The following is a 20,739-nucleotide window of genomic DNA, read 5'->3' on the forward strand; positions in this document are numbered from 1 at the left end:
AAAAATAATTAATTAGTTATGTTTGGCTACGTCGGGTCTTCGTTGCTGTGTGCGGGCTTTCTCTAGTTGCGGGGAGCGGGGGTTACTCTTCATTGCAGTGCCCGGGCTTCTCATTGTGGTGGCTTCTCTTGTTGCAGAGCATGGGCTCTAGGTGCGCAGGCTTCAGTAGTTGCAGCACACAGGCTCAGTAGTTGTGGCGCATACCTCATTGTAACAAGGCATTCACAAGTCTACTGCTGGATTCCAAGACAATTCAATTGTGCTGCACACACAACTGTTCTATAAATGTACCAATTTAGTTCTGACACACCAAGTATAAATTTGAGTTTGAAAGCCTCACCTGAGTTTTATGGGTGTCCATATTGTTCTAACAATTTTCTTAAATTACAAGTGTCCTTTTTTGATTTAATCTAAATACCTAGGCCTCTGAAGAGATTCCCATAATATGGATTTGACTAAAACTGTAACAGTTTTAATCAATGTATACGCTATTCTGAAGTTATAAACAGTTCTCTTATGTTTTTGAGACCTTCATCCAAGTGCTTGAATGGCGAGAGCTGAGGAATGTTAATGTCTGTTTACAGATAAATGAAGATTTCTTCAACATCAGAGAAGGAATATAGGTTAACAGGACAAAGGATTTATATACTGTGGGAAGGGGGTGGGGGGCAACCTGACTGTACAGTCTCCATAAATATGTTCAAAATTATCTTCACTTCCTCAAAGGTATCACCCTCCAGAATATTTCCTTTTTTAAAAAAAATTAATTTATTTATTTTATTTTAATTTTTGGCTGCGTTGGGTGTTCGTCGCTGCATGCGTGGGTGAGCAGGGGCTACTCTTTGTTGCAGTGCGTGGGCTTCTCATTGCAGTGGCTTCTCCTGTTGGGGAGCACGGGCTCTATTTGTGCAGGCTCAGTAGTTGTGGCACGTGGGCTCAGTAGTTGTGGCTCACGGGTTCTAGAGTGCAGGCTCAGTAGTTGTGGCGCATGGCCTTAGTTGCTCCACGGCATGTGGGATCTTCCCAGACAGGGCTCAAACCCGTGTCCCCTGCATTGGCAGGCGTTTTCTTAACCACTGCGCCACGAGCGAAGTCCCCAGAATATTTTCTTGTTTATAAAAAGGGAGAGGGGAGGATCGTATGGTAAAAGGTTTTTTTAAATAGGTTTAACACACAATGGGATAAATACCTAAGGAGTTACTGCTATAGGAAGGGATATAATACCCCTCAGTCATCTGCCACTGACAGCTCAGTCAGTATAGTAACTCTCCTGAAATACTCCTTTTCTACAAAGACTGACTCTTCCTCAATTGTTCTGATACCCTTTAGAAGAGTTTTTCCTACTGCTGTCAAACAAACTGGCCTACCATGAAGAAAGGGGTAGTGGAGGGTAGAAGTTCAACTCCTCTATAAACGGACAACTGACAAAAGCAAATGAAGTGGGAGAACAGAAGAAATAAAGTAGATCTTTCCATCACAGCTGCAAAGAAAGTTTGTAGTGATCATTCATTCTATTCAAAACGTACTGTGGCATATGCCCTACAAATACACATATACTTACACATAAACAAGTATTATTTTTAGATTAGTGTGATACTCAAAGAATTACAAAAGTTGTAGTTAATTTTTCTAGAGAAACATTTGATTAAAGATTCTGTCTTACTTTACCTGGAAGACTGCCCTGTGATCTTCTACAACTTGTTCTTCCATTTCTACCATTTGTGAGACAGCTTCGTGGAAAGTAAACAATTGTGGAGAAACCTCTTCTTCCTTAAAATAAAAATAGTTTAAAAATTATGACATAAGTTTATATTTTAAATGTTATAATAAAAAAGTAGTTTTTCTGTGTCATCTACAAAAATGCAACTTAGAAATTGAGGATGCTTGAATGTTAAAGACAACTAAAACAAAACATGAAAGGCAAAGCCACAATTTCTTTTTATGGGTCAAAAATATTTAACATAACACTCAGTAAGACAAACTTAAACACATCAGTAAGAGACAGTTTTCACTTATCCCAAGCTTTACTGCAGAATTACTGTAAAAAAGCAATGTCTTTTGGAGTGCAACTTTTCAAAAATACATTTATCACAGGCTAGAAATATACTGAAATATTTCCTCAGTGTTGTTTACTTTCCCTAACAATTTAATTCACATATATGTCTTAAATTTCTTTTCACTAGAAGAGAGACGTAAACATAGTATCTTTCATGACTGTGACTATCAAATTGGTATTCTGAAGGATTCAACTCTTACTAAATTTTAATTTCTGAATTGCATTCTACAATTTACTTACTGGTTTTTACAGAAATTTTAATGGACAATTCACAACTTTATCATCAAAAACTCACATATGTATATGCAACATATATTTTGGTCCTACATCAAGTCAAACTTCTCTGGCCTTGCTTTCTTTTTTGAGCTTCCTTCCCAACTCTAACATCTAATGATTTATTTCCTCAAAATGTGGCTGTAGTGATTGAGAAGTACCCTTAAAATTGTTTTATAAAATGTCAGTAGGAAAAGCAACATTTTTCAAATAAAATACACAATTCTAAATATATGTGTATTTTCGTTAAATTAAATATTATAAGTAGACTTTGACTTATTTGACTCTTTCATCAATAAGCTGCCATCCCTAAAAGTTTATATAATCAAGTTGGCTAAAGAATTTTTTATTTTTTCTTTGGGAAAAGAGCCATCTGCTTTTAATCAGGACATGCAGGCATGATTCTCTCATATTCTCTGTCCTTCTGGTAAATACACAGTCAACCACCTTTACACATTTTATCTGCCCACTTCCCTGCCAAGCCAAGAATGTCCTGTCTTTTCTCTGCTTCAAGATATTATGCAAACTCCTATCACTTCCATGCAGCCCACTCAGAATACTTTTTGTCTATACAACTACTTATGGAATTCTAATGCACTTGATTATCCTCTAGTTTGTCTACCTGTATTACTTTTATCTCCAGGGCATGTCCTGGACACTATCCCATTTTAAACTACCTTGTTAAAATTTAATATAGCAATAAGAATACGTACACATGCACCAATACTTAACTAAAGGCTAATGCTGAACCATCTCAAGACAGTTCCTTGGGGAAGGCAAAGTTGAAAGAAATCCACACTCTTTCATATATAAGGGAGGTTGCAAGAACCCATGATGTCATGCTTAAAGCCTCTGGATTAGTTCTGGTCACCTAGCCAACCTCTCCAAATTAAGGTCCTGCAAAGACCAAATAGATGCAAGAATAAAATGTGAGAGATCTGCTATAGGGAGTGCCTATCTTGTTGTGGTTTTCCATATCTCTGGAAGCACCGTATCTAGGAGCAATGCAGGGTTTGCTTTAAGGAATTTTTTTTTTTTTTTTTTTGCTTTAAGGATTTAAAAAGCAACTGCAGTCTGTTTCAAACGTTTTGGGGACAGGGGATAGACTAACGCCAGGATTTCATTTTTAGGTCTTTATCCTCTATGGTTCAAAGTTCAGAACTCTTATTTTATTTTTTTATTTTATTTCATTTTATTTTTTGCGGTACGCGGGCCTCTCACTGTTGTGGCCTCTCCCGTTGCGGAGCATAGGCTCCCGTCGCGCAGGCTCAGCGGCCACGGCTCACGGGCCCAGCCGCTCCGCGGCATGTGGGATCTTCCCGGACCGGGGCACGAAACCGTGTCCCCTGCATCGGCAGGCGGACTCTCAACCACTGCACCACCAGGGAAGCCCAGAACTCTTATTTTAAACCAGGTTTCTTAACTTCGACACTACTGACTGTCCCTGTGCATTGTATGATGTTTAGCATCATCCCTGGCCTCAACCCACTGGATGTTAGCAACACCATCCCACCTGTGACGACCAAAAATATCTCCATACATTTTTCCCTGGAGAGGGGCCAAGTCACTCTTGGTTGAGAACTGCTGCATTGAGTCCTACTTTGTAGAGTATTTTGAAACATGATAACAAAAAGTAGGATATCCGTTTGTTTACTCTAGAATATTTTGGACTTTAAAATACCTGCTGGAAAGTATAAAAACATTAACTTAAGTTATACTGTTTCCAAAGAATATCTTATTGCAGCAAGCAATCAGTTTAGCTGACCTAAGACTTCACTCTGGTATAAGAAAGACCCAGATTTCAATCCTGCTGGGCTTCAGTACTTACTACTTGTATGATCTTAGTCAAGTTAAAAACAGGGATAATTATAGTATCTACCACACTGAATTGTGAGGACTATACCAGATCATAAGATGCCTAGCAAATATATGTCATGAAGTAAGCAACTAATAAATGCTACCTTTACCATTATAAGAAAATGCCACTATAGGATTCTTAGTGGGAAAAGAATGATACAAAACTATATAGATTATACATTTAAAAAATGAAGTTAAATAACTATGTGAAAATGTGTTTGTGCTTTTTTGTTCTTTCTTTATACCTCATTGTCCTTATACAGTGGGCACATATTATTATTTTTAAGTAACAGGGGAATCAGAATTTTAAATTTATGAAATGTCACCAAACATTCAAAAATACAGAAAGCAACCAGATTTAACAAATGTCAGATTTTTTCCATTTTTGATACAGTTCATGAATCCTTTTAATGCATGTGCATGTGTCCATAATCTTGTTCTAAGCTTTATACATGTGATATATTGTATGTACAATTCTTAAACTTGTTTTTTCCCTGTATTACTTTAAAAATCCCCCAATTTTAACATCAGTATAAAATCTGGAAAAAAGAATAGTTAGATCAGGGGTCAGTGAACTTTAGTACATATTTTGGGGTTGTGAGCCATACAATCTTTGTCACCTCTGGTCTTAATGAGCAGGGCCATGTTTCAACAAAACTTTATTTGTAAAAACAGATGGCAGGCCCATAGGCTGTAGTTTGCTGATCCCTGATTTAGATGATAGTTTTCACTTATTCTGCTATGGATGAAATGACTTAGATAATTACAACTATATTATGTCACTTACATTTTGTTCACAAAGAAGTTTTAGATCATCCCTCTGAGGGGAACTCCCCACACCCCACTGTGCCTCTAAATCATCAATCTGATTTGGTGGATGGTGCATTATTGGACGGACATCACTAGCAGCAGTTGGATCCACAGTCAATTCTTTCACCCTATAAACACATAAGAGGTATCTATAATTAACAAAGATTCATGCAGAGGAACAAGAAATATCAACCTATTTAATATAAAAGCAATTCAATAAACATATTAATATTGATGATGTCAGCTTTCCAGATCAAATCTAACTGAAATCTGTTGAAATACTAAAGGTATGTTTAGCTGTGAAGCTTTAGGAATTTACTTAGGTATATAACTTTACAATTACTTCAAACATAATTACTGTGCATTACAAATTGAGAATCAACAAAGTATGCAGATTCAGTATTTCAAAATAAATAAGAGACACTTGTTGCAACTAAATTGCTGAATAGAAAAATGCTAACAGTGGCACTTAGATCAATAAATAAATCACAGTCAAAAATCAGGGATTTTTTTGTTTTTTGGCCGCACTGTGTGTCACACGGGATCTCAGTTCCCTGACCAGGGATTGAACCTGCACACCCAGCAGTGGAAGCGTGGAGTCTTAACCACTGGACCGCCAGGGAAGTCCCCCAAAATCAAAGAATTTAATACACTTTGCAGATTTGGTAGTTAGAAGGCTCAATTAAAATAGCTACATGTGAAATATTTCTAATCTATAAAGATTATAAGCTGTAAAGTTCTATCATTAAAAAAAGTTTACCCCTTAAACTTCAATTTACATATTTGGGAGAGGGTACACTTTTTTTTTTTTTTTTTTTTTTTAGAGGGTACACTTTTTAAGTCAAGAGGAGCCTTGTGATTTCCTTGCAGACAGAAAGAATGTAAACTATTCATTTTAAATAAGACAGTTTATCCTTCAATGGTAAATATGCAAAGATGACATCATCCTTAAAAAGATGAGAGGGGAAAAGGAAGCCTGAATTCTAAATCAACATTTTAAAGCAAATTAATAAAGTACATAAAAATGAAGATCATGCAGTATAACCACCACCTGCCAAACAAAATGAAAATGAAAAATAAAATGGCTCAGGACAAAAGTATATGCTATGAAAGTAAATGCTATAAAACATGTATACATAGCACAATCCAAAAGAAACTATTAAAATAAACATCTTATGTATAGAATGAAGTAGACCTGGTAATTGAAGGAGAAAAGTCGTCATACTCATAAGAAGGAGAGAGATCAGGGCGACTGCCACTACCCTGTGAGAAGGGAATGTCTGATGGACTAATTCCAAACTCCTTTACTCTGCAGCACCAAAACAGCAACAAATTAAAAGAAAATGCTCTTGTAAAGACAGCAATGCACATTTCAAGTTTGCATTTAGTACTCAGTTTAATTTGTTTAGAAAAGGATCAACGTTGTTATGACAATATATTTACACTATCTTAAAAATAATCAATGTGAAGAGGCTTTTGAACCCGTCTGTTCTATTGACTCCCTACTCCATAGTCCTTCCTTTTCTCATGATCTTTCTAGAAGTTTAACGAGTCCATCACCTAAATTTGAAATGCCCTGTATTTAGCTACATGACCACTCATGTCTAATTTCCTTGTGTAGTCAATACCATGAATATTTTATTAGCATTAATGAGTCCTCAACACTCTTGCAGTCTTTTCAAACAGGACACAAGAGAATTAAGTCCTAATGGCATACACCATTTATAATTAATTAACTTCTTTCCTATGCACCTAGAATGGTATTAGCTATAAAGCAATCCTTGAACAAACTGAGAAAACAGTCACTCAGATAATTTCCTGTGTTTGGTGATTCAGGTGACGAACAATGGTGAAAAAAATCCTTTAGCAATGGAATTTAAATTGCTTTTGCTAATGTCTCTGACAGTTATATTTAACTAAATCATGGCTTTTATGATCCAATTTTTGTGACTCCCTATGTCCTCTTTAGGCCAATCCCATTTCATAACAGTAGGCAATATTTGTTAATTACTTCCTATATATCAGATATTATGATTAATATTTTTAGACATTATATTATTTAATCATTACGACAATATTGTGATATTATTATCACCACTTTACAGATGAGAAATAGGTTCAGAGCAATAAAGTATCTTACCCAAGTTCATTCAATGAGAATGTGGCATAACTGAGGTTCAAACCTAGCTGTGAGTACGAACCTTATGTTTAAACACTTCAATATACTAACCATATTCTCTGTTTTTCTCATTACTTCTCTTAGGTTGAACTAAATGAAATTACTATTGTTATACATCAAAAATAGTCACATAGATCAAACTAATAATTCCTTTTATTTAGAATCTTTATTTGACCTATTGGTAATATCTACTCTGAAAGGTTGAATACCAGATTCCTTTGCCTTTATCCTTTTGGAAAGCTTACTTACACACGTGCTGACAAACCTAAATTTCTAATACTGACTTAATAACTCTTTTTACTCCCAACCCCATTACTTATTCTTTCAGAATCTCCTAATTTAGATACCTATTAGCCCCTAACCACACATTTTTCCTCTATTCAAAGCTCTCTTGCCCAACCTAAACTATTCTATATGCAGTAATTATATTCCTCAAATGAGCTATCAAATGAGGTTGAAAATCTTTATTCCTAGAGATATGGAAATAAAAGACAGAATTATTTGTCCTAGATGGTTAGTAATGGTTGCAAATGAATCACATTACGTGATAATAAATTAAAATATTTTACTTGGACCTAAATGAACTAGAGGAATAACCAGATACAGCATTTTCACATCAGGGGGATTCCTTTGCAGCCAGAAGTCTGAAGACATGGAGGGTTTTAATTCTACAACACGGCAATCATTTTACTACACTAAGCTGTTCCTCATCTCTCCCATGAACAATTCTGAAACAAGAAGCATTTTAAATTAATGAAAAAAACCCCACAATACCAAAAATGTTCACTACAAAGAATGATTAAAAGTACTATAGGGGCTTCCCTGGTGGCGCAGTGGTTGGGAGTCCGCCTGCTGATGCAGGGGACGTGGGTTCATGCCCTGGTCTGGGAAGATCCCACATGCTGCGGAGCGGCTGGGCCCGTGAGTCATGCCGCTCAGCCTGCTTGCTCCGCAACGGGAGAGGCCACAACAGTGAGAGGCCCGCGTACCGCACAAAAAAAAAAAAAAAAAAAGGTACTATAAAGGTTCATAGCTAGAATCTTATAATTCAAAGTTTAAAGGGTATTAAATTTAAAAATAAAGTTCAATTATTTTTAAAAGTTATTATTTTTAATATCTTTACAAAAGGTCAGTAAGTTTATACTTTCCAACAGTTTTTACTGATGATTTTTAAAAATCTCTTTAGTTGAAGCAAAAGCAAAATACCAAAGAACAAAGCGTATGATCTAATTTATGTGAAGTTCAAATACAGCTACCTATATTGTTCAGGGATACATTCATAGGTAGTAAAACTATTTTTAAAAAGAGAGAAAGAAAATTGAGAAATTTATTCCACAAAAGTTAGGACAATGGCTACCTTGGGGTAGAAATTAATGGATTTAGGCATGTTATTCAGGATTCGTGATTAGAAAGGGACACATGGGGAATTTTCTGGGGGACTGGAAATGTTTTATTTCTTGGTCTGATGACAGGAATTTTCACTTTGTAAATATTCATTAAATTATTCACTTGTGTTTTGGGTACTTTTCTGTATGCATATGTATTTCATACTTTAATGAAAGATTAAAAATAAAATTTCCATAGTGATTAAAACAAAAAAATAGTACAAATACTCATGTTTAGCAAAATTAAGAGATTCTCCACACTAGAAATGGAATACAAAGAGGAATTTTATCTCTAGGTTAAAATCACAAATGCAATATGTGATAATACAAATTTAAAACTATATATATAGTCATTCAAAACAAGAGCAATGGGAACAAATCTCTGGAACAAATATAAACATGCCTATTACAATCCAAAATTCCAAGGGCATTTTGTGACTATAAGGAATAAACTGCTTTAATAATGTGTAACGCTTTTTGTCCTCTCATTTGTAATAATGCAATTGTCTATTAACGTCTGTAACACTATTGCTGTAAATAATAAAATGTAACCCATACAGAACACCAGAAAGAACTGTGCTATCCCTACTTAAACCCTAGCTTCCCCATGTATAATATTTAAGATTATCAGAAATAATTTTCAGCATATGCAAAACAATTTAAGAAATACGGACTGGCTCCTGATACTCACTTACTTTTGAGTCTTAATATAATAATAATAATTTTCATGATTTAAATATAGTAAAATATTATGAAATATAACTTGGTTAATGGAAAAATACAATCATGTTCTATGATTTTAAGACCTATTCTACTAAAAATATGTCTTCCCAAATTACACAACACATTTCCAATTATTTTTAGAATAAGACAAAATGATTCTAGACATCATTTCAATGAATAACATGCAAATTTTTTTTGAAAATGTAAAGAGCAATGCAGTAAGATTTACCCTATCAGATATTAAATCAAACCATATATTGTTCTATTCCCTTCAAATTTCAAAATAAATAACCATTTCTCATACCTATTTGCATATCTTAATGTATTGAGAGTATTTTCACAGGATGCCATGCCTGGAGAGATTGTGGCAATCTATGGGGGAAAAATGCAAAGGTAAAGAAAATGTTATAAATGATGACAAGTAATACTGACATATGGCTCAGTCAGGTCTAATTTTAATATGGTCATCTAAAAAAAGAGTTATTAATGATACCTTAGCTCCAAGATAATTCACTATCTCATACCCATAATCAAAGAATAATTATAAACTCCAGTTAAAATATAAACAACTCTGATGGCACCACAAAATGATCAAATATCAGGCAGAAAATGGAGGTCAACACCTAGAAGAAGGGAGTAACATTGAGTGACTGTCCACCCCTACTTTTGATAACTTTTTTTGCCTAAGGGCAAACTCTGCTGCTGTCACACACGACAACTAAAACTTCAATAGAAATCTGGAGTTTCACTGGTTAAACTAAAGGATGGAGTTTGGAGGTAGGCACCATAGCAGCTGGGAAGTGAAGTTTGTCCCAGAAGAGAAATAACCACAGAGGAAGAAACTCATATTCTACATATATATTTATACTACCCAAATCTCTGGCTGACCCCTGAACACAAGGTTGACTGCAAGAAACATAGCTAAGTCTAAAAGAGCTAAACAGAGATTTCAAGGTCAGTTGATGCCCACAGCTGGGGAGACAAGAGTTTGGAGTTCAGCTAAGTTAACTTCCAGCTAAAATAACAACAACAACAATAACAAAATCAATAATCTTTAGAAGAACATAACAGAATCCTGAGTGTCCATAAAATATTCATTCATAATGAAAATTATATAATCCAAAATTCTAGATATATGAAGAAATAGAAAAGTGTGACCAATATGCAAGGAAAACAGAAATCAATGAAAACCAATCTCACAAAGACTCAGATGTTGGAATTAGTAGAATGCATTATAACTACAATATAATCCTATCAGACGGGCAGGGACCACATTTCCAAGTATCGCTGTATCTCTCACAATAGACTTTAAATGACTGTCATTAATGTATTTTATAATTTTCCCATATATACTACATAATTATTCATTTAAGATTAAAACAAAACAAACAAACTTACCATGCAGGTACGAGAGTTTTCACCTATGAATGAATCTCTTAACACCTGAGTGAGTTTACTTGCTCGGAAAGGAGTATGAGGTTTATTTCTACCTAAGGCTCTGATGCACTCCTGAAAATTAAGAAAGCAAATTTCATAGATTTTACTTCTTATAAACAGTAATCTTAATGAACATATTTAAAACATCTCTTACCATAACCCTAACATTTAAGATCTGATCAGCTCTGAAAATTCTATTAAGAGATTTACAGCATAGTAGAAATGTTCCCATAAATCCTAATTCAAGAAAATGAAATTTGGAAAACAAAAAAACCCAATCCAAAAGACTACTTTATTAATTCCAAAAGATTCTTCTGGAGACTATGATTAGTGTTTAGAAGTAACAGGCAGTAGGATAACTGTAAAAAGTTAAACTTTTAAAGTGGTACTACAAAAGAAAAAAATAGAATGCTTTCTTTGCTTTGCTAGTCAAGGAAGATATATAATAGTGGCCTAACTTTTTGAAAGCCATTCCACATTTTTCTGAGAAACTTTCTTAGCTCAGTTTTATGGTTCCTTGCCCTCCTTCAAGAAAAAAGACTGATTAATGATTAAGGCCCTCTGGAATCTCCCTAAGCAGCATTGGAATTGGCCTGCTGACTAACAGATCTTTATCTACCTTAAAAAGAATAAATAATATGTGTAAAGAAAATTTCTGGGTACAGTATAAATCTGTAACTGCAAACATAAACAACTAAATTTTGATACCTCTCTTACTTATTAGAAAAAACAAATAGTATAATTTTGTAACTGAGTAAACAAAAATGAAGTCAAAAGTAAAAGACTTTTCACAATTAAATGCACTTTATTTACCTTGAGTGCTAAAAGGCTTTTATTAATTTCAGCACCTTCAAGCCTAGTTTGCCTGTCTGCACTGGAAGTATCAGCTCCTCTTTCATTTCCAGCCAAATCGATGAGAGAAAATTTGCCATGTAGTTTTCCTTTCCTTCTAAGAATAATCTGAAACACTGCATGGCTCCGAGATGAATGTGCATTTGCAGATGTTTGACCGGATGTTCTACAATGTAATTAAGAACATTCTGATATGTAAAAAGTTCAATTTATATGTGCAAACCACAATATTTTCATTAAAAAAAGAAAAAACTATTCAGTTTTTATTATTTAAATACAAAAGAGACATTTTGAATTAACAACACAAACATAACCAGATTAATACAATTTAATCTGGCATACTTCAAAAGTTTTTATGAGTAATGATTTTACGTCCAAAATGCGCTGAACAACATCCTTGCTTTGCTTTTGAAAGTATCTAAAACTGATCATGAAACTGTTTCGCTTTCTTAATTAAAATGAGAGCTACCTGCAACTGTTGCCTATGTCAATGAGTTTCAGTACATCTTCAACACATTTGACCTCCCGTTCCTGTAATCCCACCACTTGAACCTGCTGTTTTCCATCTTCGAGCACTCTTAATTTTGTTTTCCTGTTTAGCAAGTCAAAAACCTAAAAAAAAAGAAAGAAAGCTAGCTTTAAAAATAAAAAAAAAATAGTTCTATAAAAATGAGTCATTCAGAGTCCGAAAATTATTTCAGAGAATTCTAGTAATAATGTTATTAGAATAATAATGATCGATACTGAAGTTAAAGAGTTTCAAAGAGAATTTTAAAAAATCTCATCACAGAACTTTAACATAATATTCCAAATACATATAACAATTATGTGGTGGCAATGACTGCCCAACAATGTGAATATTGCTGAACTTCTACGCTTAAAAATGGTTAGAATGGTAAATTTTATGTTATGCATTTTTTAACCATAATTTTAAAAACTACAAAACAAAAAATTATTTTTTTAAGTTTCCACTTACCTTACCACTATAAATTTCAAAAAAGGTTGCATACACTTGAAGTTCTAACTTCTTATAGTTTGGCTTCTTTAGCATTAAAAAAACGTCTCGAGCTGTCAATAATTGCATATGGAGAAAATTTATTAAGATGCAATAAATATTGTTTTAAAAGAGCAATTCAAATTTTCTGTTTTTAAAAAGCAATTCTAATCAACTAATGTTTACCTAGAATGATAGTATCAATAAGAAAAATGAAGATTAAAGTGGATATTAATTTTCAAAAAAAAATAGTAGCAATAGTTTTTCTACATTTAAAGTTTAGAGGCCACTCTCCTTCATATTCAAGAAGAGAATGCTACTACTTATCTTTATAAATAGCATAAAATTATAGGCAGTCATAATAAGGTTACTTTCATAATCATACCAAATGGAAACTTTTCACAAAGCAGTTATTCAACAACAAACGCTAAGCTTCAACAATGTGCCAGATTACAACACAAACATAATCAAGATTTTTGCCCTCAAAGCACAGTTCTTTTCAAAACAGTCTGCTAATCTAAAACTGACATAATATATAGTAAGTATAGCATTAGTTACCCTTAAAATTCTGGACAGTACTTCCAAATCTTATTTCCAAGCCACCTGAATAATATTCAAGAAGAATATTATAAATAATATGCAAAAAGGGGAGTTACCTGCTAATGCATAAATTCCTTTAGAACAGTCTTGGTTCTTTCCTGAAAAGTCACCTCCCATTGTCTATATGTTAAAAAGAAAATAGAATTTAGGTCTTAGAATTAAGCTATAAGGAAAATAAACTGGCTTCATACCAGGATGTAACTGTAATGAATTACTTACATGAGTCTTTCCACTTCCAGTCTGCCCATAAGCAAAGCATGTAGCCATTCCCCTTTCAAATATAGTTTCCACTAGTGGTCTAGCTGTAAACCTTAAAAATAAAATTTACCAGTCAGAACATACAGTTAATATTTAAATTAAACAAATAAACAATAAAACTAATATCAAGTGTTATTATAAGCAAATCTTATACCAAGATTTTTAACAAATCAGTGGGATCAACTGCGAGGCCACAATTGACCACTGATTTAAAATTTTAAATACCTATGTCCTAGGATTGCTTAAAGCTCTTTAAAGCATATTTTCAAGCAATAATTCCGAAATAAACAAGGGCCACAATAATAATGGACAGGGAAAAAAACCTGATAGTAACTGAGCTAAAGACATAATATATAGAAGACAGTAGGAAAGTTTTAAAAAATAACAACAAAATATGGTAATATCAGCCAGACAAGTAGGACAGATATGAAAACCAAAACCAAAACTAAAAACCCCAACCCAACCCAAAAAAAGTATCAATGGTTTCAACAGAAACAGAATCAAGAGTGGTAATCTCAATACAGAAAAGCTAGAGGGGAAAAAAGTACAAAAACATTATCTAAACAAGTATAAAAGTGGTAAAATTTCCTTGAATGTAAGTAAATATAAATTATGCTTATAAGACAATGAATTCTGAGTTGATAGCCTTGATTCAGGAAAAGGATGCCCAAATATTATGTATTGGTATAATCACTGCTGGAGTTAAAATAAAAAGGTAGGGAGGGACAAAAAAATACTTCAATGAGCAGAGCCCTAAAAGCATGATAGAAAACAAATCTACTTTTTACACAGTCTTCAAAAGAATATATGTAGAACACTTTATACAGCTCTATTGATTTTTTTTTAAAGGCACAATGGAGAAAGTACAGAACAAAAGGAGCAGAAAAATGTTCTAATCAAAAAGAACTGGAAATGAGTCTGAAGAGTGATCAGACCAAAAAAAAAAAAAAAAAGGCTAACTTCTCAATCCATAAAAGTTAAGGATAAGAGAAAGGGGAGAGAATCAATACTGGTAAAATTAAGAAGCATAAATACAGGGTGAAACACAAAATGTTTACTAAATCTAGCACATACACAGAAACATACTTTTATTTATAGTGATTTCTTGAAAATGATTACAAAAGTCAGACAGACATATTTTATGAGACAGGAATGGAAGCAGAGAAGGGAGTGATGGGGGAGGACAGGACTCAGTTCTTAAAAAAGTAAAAAATACACAATTTATAATTATAATTCCCTTTCAAAACAAATTTTTCACAATACCTCTATCTAGCATTCACATGTTCTTTAGTTTTGTCCTCTTTCTTTACAGCTGAACTCCCAGTTTACTGGCTTAAGACCAGTGGAGTTGGTCTTATCTCATTTATAACATCTTCAATTCTTAGGATTATTAACCCTTTAACTTTCTGTTTTCCAGTCAAATTTATAAAATAAAAGGGCAATGAAACATAGCATTCAAGTAACTCAAGACAATTTAATATAGACTGAAATAACAATGCTGCTAAAACTGACCTATTAAATAATAAGAAGTAAATGTTTACAAACTATGTATAAAAATCTAAATTTGGATAAAAATGTGGGATATCAATGCACAATACATGTAAGTTTGAGTTGTTTGTAAGTTGAAAATGTGAACATGCAAGAATTTCATGTACTAAAACTATTCCAAAGCTTAGAAATGATAAAACTAGGGAAATGCAAGTAGATTTACAGAACTTTTTTTTCCTTAAGTGGCCATATGTGCTAAATAAAGATTCAGACAAATAAGTGACAGATGTATAACAGTTATTTCAAATTTCTTCACTACTGCAGAGATCAAAAAGTAAAAAATAGCCACATCCCATCTCTAGAGGTACAGAAAATGTTTTCTAGAAATTCCTTATCCATACATATGGTATGTTATATAGTGTATAAAGTTAATCATTAATGAAAACTGATTTGGGGAGCATTAAAGAAAACAAGTGTTAAAATTCATTATCATGTTTATTAAATATTCTTATTTGTTTAAACTCAGGGGGAAAGAAAAGGATATTACACCTCTGGAGAGATATGCCAAGATCAACATAAGTTTCAGTGGTGGTGGTAAACACACAGTATAAGAACAAAATTCTGATTTAAAACAAATTTACCTACCTGTAAACCATTTCATTAGGAGCAGAGTCATCAAAGGCATAATCAAAACGAAATGTTTGGTTTTCTAGGTACCTTGTTAAATCTACTTTTTGTTTTGGTTCATGTACCATCACAACATCTTTACTAGGGATTGTGATTACATCAAGATCTTTCATTTGAGTTTCTAAAAGAATAAATGAAAATCAGTACCCAGTAATTTTCACAGTATTTGAATTAATGCACAAAAATTATTTTAAGTAGTAAGAATTTCGATAAAAGTAGTAAGTCCTGTAAATATAAATATCCCATAAATATGCCATTCAAGTAAACAGAATATTTCAACAACAGAGTAAAAAAAAAAAAAAAAATCAAGATTTCTGTAAAGCCAGGAATGGCAAAAATTCTTAGTACCACATCAACAGACCTAACCATAGAAATCTGTATAATGGTTATGCACAAATGAAATGATTTACATTTAACTCTTCCAAACCAATCTGATTTCTGCTATTATCAAAATAAATTGCAAACAGGACAAAAATGAACCCTTGATTAGAACTCAATAAGCATACCTTTTTTATTGAGTGGTCGTTTTCTTACACAAACACATATCCTATGTTCATCAATCTAGAAATAAAATATTTTTTTCCAGTGATTATCAATGGTATATAAAACACTGAAAAGTTAATTATGTAATATTTCCTCCCGAGGTTTTAGAAATTTATGCATAGCATAAATAGGATAAGTAAGCTTAAAAAACAAATTAGCTTGAAGAAATTTTAATAGCCATCAGACACAATTATTTCAAAAATTCTAAGTATAATGGAAACTCGCTTATTTTGTCATTTGGTAAACCACTAGGAAATAACTTTGTAGAGGACACCACCACTCTTAGTAGCAATAGGTTCACGTTAAGAAACTACCTTATTCACTTCAAGATGTGCTGTATACGACAAAAGTAAAATTTCCTACCAAGTGGCATATTTTCAGATTGATTATAGGGAAAATTATAGGCAAAGATAACTAGCTGTAGACAAGAAACACAGTTCTCAGAAGATTATTGGCCAAAATAATTTGAACAATTTTATAATATGCCAATTCTTAGACATTAAATTTTTTCATAAAATTAATGTTCCCAATACTTGCCTTCTAATGATATTTAGTATAAAGCAGGAATTGGCAAAGTACGGCCTGAAAGCCTAATCCAAGCCACTACCCACTTTTGTAAAGTTTTACTGAAACAGCCATCCCTATTCATTTATGTATTGTCTATGGCTGCTTTTCATACTACAAAGGCAGAATTGAGTAGTTGTAACAAAGACCATATGGTTCAAAGCCAAAAATATCAGGCCCTTTTCAGAAAAAGTTTTCCAGTCACTGTCATAAAGTATGAGCTCAGATGTAGGTTAAACAAATGAAAGGGTAGCAAGGAGTAAAATATATGAGATGCAAATGTTATGAACTACTCTATTAAATCATATGTAATACACCTGCCTTAACACAGGTGTATTATATGTATTTTGTGTACCCAATACATTCCGTATACACTAGGTCAGATGTATTTTGTGTACCCAATTCATTCTGTATACACTAGGTCAGATGGATCATTTTTCATAAATACAAGTTACTCACAAAAGTATTCCCTGTTCAATAAATTCCCATTCTTCAATAGGAAAGGAGGTGCATAAGACAGAACATTCTTCAAGCACTAGATTTCTAGTTTACAGCAGTCCTCAACAGCCATCACTTATTGTTAAAAGCCAGAGTAACATTTATTTTAAAATAAATTAGTAGTAAGTTGGAATGATGGTGGGATCTACAGCCCAAGCCAAGAGGAAACAAACTTGGAATTGAGATAAAAGTATAAGTGATGGTCAGAAAGGAAAGTGGGTCTTCTGACATCATCCTCGACTGTTGCTCTGTCCTACCAAGGACACAGAGGCTTGCTTTGAAGTGGATTATCTTTGTGAGATGCATGTCTAACGTATCAAATTATGGGAAATAATGAGAAAATAAGGGTAAGTGCGAGTGGTTTCTTTCTTTCTTTCTTTTTTTTTTTTTTTGGATGCATCACGTGGCTTGTGGGATCTTAGTTCCCAGACCAGCGACTGAACCCGGGCCTTTGGCAGTAAGAGCACAGAGCCCTAACCACTGGACCGCCAGGGAATTCCCAACGGTTTCTTGATCTTCTTAAAATAGAGAAGGAGAAGAAGCACCCATAAAGAGAGAAAAAATTACAGAACTAAATACAGTATTAACTTAGGGGGTATCAAACATGTTTTTATTTACAGCATAAAAAGTTCCAGAACAACTGTTAATAAAGAATCTTACAGGATCTGCTGTTGTTAATGGTCTATAATCCAAACTTCCTCTAAAGTCTCTGATCATACACATAATTTCATAATTTGGGTTTGTAGCGTCAACATCCTGTAAGAAGACAGAGAATTCATCATTTATTATAATTACAATAATGTAGTATTTGTTGCATTTATGTTATATATGGTTTGAAAATTAAATAGGTTGCGTCATTTATAACAGCCAAGCCCAAACTCAAACCTGAGATGTGATATAGTTTCAGAGTTCAAGATTAATAGTATGCCTAGGAATCACTTTCATATTAAAAAACACAATTCTGTTAGTCTACATGCCTTCTGTTAACTCCAAACAAAATACTCCTTATTAAAACCACCTTTGACCTATTTCAAATATGTTATACGTATACCTTAATCCTCCTAGAAAACTGAGCAAAACAAAAACAGTGTTCATCCTAAACATCAATAAAGAACTCTAGAAAAGCCGAAATTCTTAGAAAAATGCATTTAATCAGATTCTTCTTCCTAATTCCTAATTCAGTGTTTCAGCAAAGTAGAACTATGGATTCATTTATGTTTATTTCCTATTATTAATGACTCTCTAAAGAAAACTAAGGCATGGTATAATACAGCCCCAAATCAATAGGACATAGAATTTAAAGGAATCAAAAGCCAAGATAATTTTTTAAATCTTTAAAGTTCAAACTACTGCATGCTAACTGCAATTTACTATTTTGCTTCAAAACTGAGAAAATTCAGATTAAGATACAAATAGCAACAGTTAACAGCCTCTCCTAGCTATGAGTATAAATTGTTAAACATTTTAGGTCAGGTTCTTTTTCCCATATACTATATGCAGACTTGCTTTGAGTACAACTAAATTTCAAAACTGTTAATGTAACATACTGTCAATTAACCTTTTGGGAAATAACACCAACTATGTCAACTGAGAAGCAGAATGTAAAGAAGAGGTCACAAAGAGATGTAAAAGTATTATGAAGTACCCACAGGAAACACCAGGTGGCATCTGTACTAAGTATCAGTAGATACAAGCATTATTCAAAACCCAACTGGTCATTCTCAGGTCACTTTCAGATATAAGTTGATTTATTCAGGTTGAGTATTATACTGATTCCACAATTCCACAACACAACATCTTTATGATTAAGGGCATTTGAACATACTCCTAAATAAGGAAACAATCCTGGTATTACAGGAAACAAGTTCTGAGAATATAATAGATACTATGCAAGCACAATGGAGGAATTATTTGTACAATAGCATAATTTCTAATATGTGAAGACCTGTAGAGAGATAAAAGACCAGTCTTCTAAGCAACTTTTCCATTGCTAGTAAAGTTTTGCTACTATCTAAAGGAAATGTGAGAAGAGGGGCACATCAGAGATACTCTCAACATCTAGTATAAATCAACACACAACGAATTTCCACCCTTTCATTGTGATATGCTGAACTTATTAACCATGGAAAAACAATAAAATGGATAGTATAACCATATACCTTAACTTGATGTTTTTCTGAATGTATTTTTAGTCCTTTTAAAAAGCCAAAATCCTATTATTCTCAATGTTATACATCCATTAGAGTTCTGTAACACAATGGCTTACTATTCAAAATGGAACAAGCTTTAGGACTAACACATACCCACTAAAACTTGAAAAGTTTATGTAGTAAAAAATCTGTTATGATAACTTATTTCCCCAAGAGTTTATATTATTCCTCAATATCAATTTAAGGAACTATATTGAAATCTTTAAATGAATGCCTCAATTATTTTTTCATAAGCCAATCACTTTCACTGACACAGTCTAATCCTTGGTTGGTGCATAAACAAAATATGTTTCTGTTACAAACCTGGGCTCTTTTTTCTCTAAGTTCTTGCTGTTGTAGTCTCCTTTTTTCCCGTTTTTCTTGCAATTTCTCTACTTCTTTCACACAATTAGATTTTCTACGTGCTGGAAGAAACAGATGAGCTGTAGAAGCCTAGTTTTCTTTTTAGAGTACCATACTTATACACAAAAATTTTATGTATGAAATTTTACCACACACACCAAAATAAGGTACACAGTGACAAAACATGCCTATGACAAATATGTGAACTTTACTTATGAGCTGCTTTAACAAAGCTAGGAACAGGACAATATACAAATAAGAGTCATGAAAAATGACTCTAACATATTGATACATGTCATCTCTTGGTTTAGAATCAAAGATCTTTGAATTGGAAAGGATCAAGAAGCATAAGCATTTCTTTTATAACATCTGTCAAAATTATCTGGCCATAATTTTAAATTCAAAGCAACTGAAACATTGTTATATTTTTATATTTATAAATTGTTTCCTCCAAAATATACATTTAAAAACCCAATTAACAGACTAAACTAACAACAACAAAATTTTTCCACAATGGTAAAAATAAAATCTGCAATTAAGTTTGTAATTTGGGGACTTATAAAGTTGACCAAGAGAAAATACATGTATGCCTAAAATGACTGAATCCTTGATACATGATTTACATACAAGGGGGTCCAAATTCCTTTTTTGCAGCTTGAACTGGAGATATATCTGAAACACTACCATTCTGTTGTGCAGAGGAAGACTGTTCAGGAAGTTGACTAGGCCGCGCGCGTGCAGAACCAACCACTGAAAGTGAAACAAAATTTCAAAATATATGTAATAATCAATTCTGTTCAATAAATAAAACTCAATCTGAATAATTTATAAAAAACCAAGCCAAGCTTGATTTTAAATAGTAATTTTTAAAAAGTGTGCAAAATACAGATTTTATACGCATTCTCATTTTGAAAAACTTACACAATTCAGAAATACAGCAAGTAAAAACATAAAAGTCCTGCAACCCTCCTTTTGTTCTAAAT

The 20,739-nt window shown here is 33.1% G+C and overlaps 1 protein-coding gene across 4 annotated transcripts in view; it reads right to left on the reverse strand.

Moving 5' to 3' along the window:
* Window positions 1-20,739, reverse strand: part of KIF2A (kinesin family member 2A) — a 72,061-nt gene that overhangs the window by 8,061 nt on the left and 43,261 nt on the right. Inside the window, exons 5-19 of one of the 4 annotated variants that reach the window (XM_004275188.3) lie at window positions 20,384-20,506; window positions 19,718-19,818; window positions 17,865-17,960; window positions 16,106-16,160; window positions 15,558-15,720; window positions 13,386-13,476; window positions 13,223-13,286; window positions 12,549-12,640; window positions 12,042-12,184; window positions 11,534-11,738; window positions 10,682-10,792; window positions 9,588-9,655; window positions 6,192-6,305; window positions 4,974-5,124; window positions 1,669-1,770 (exon numbers count right to left, since the gene is read on the reverse strand). In XM_004275188.3, coding sequence (XP_004275236.1) covers window positions 1,669-1,770; window positions 4,974-5,124; window positions 6,192-6,305; window positions 9,588-9,655; window positions 10,682-10,792; window positions 11,534-11,738; window positions 12,042-12,184; window positions 12,549-12,640; window positions 13,223-13,286; window positions 13,386-13,476; window positions 15,558-15,720; window positions 16,106-16,160; window positions 17,865-17,960; window positions 19,718-19,818; window positions 20,384-20,506 — 1,679 coding nt within the window. The remainder of the gene's footprint in view (window positions 1-1,668; window positions 1,771-4,973; window positions 5,125-6,191; window positions 6,306-9,587; window positions 9,656-10,681; window positions 10,793-11,533; window positions 11,739-12,041; window positions 12,185-12,548; window positions 12,641-13,222; window positions 13,287-13,385; window positions 13,477-15,557; window positions 15,721-16,105; window positions 16,161-17,864; window positions 17,961-19,717; window positions 19,819-20,383; window positions 20,507-20,739) is intronic. The other 3 variants (XM_033437899.2, XM_004275189.3, XM_004275190.3) reach the window with 3 other exon arrangements.

Source organism: Orcinus orca, chromosome 3, assembly GCF_937001465.1.
Source record: "Orcinus orca chromosome 3, mOrcOrc1.1, whole genome shotgun sequence".
Taxonomy (NCBI): domain Eukaryota; kingdom Metazoa; phylum Chordata; class Mammalia; order Artiodactyla; family Delphinidae; genus Orcinus; species Orcinus orca.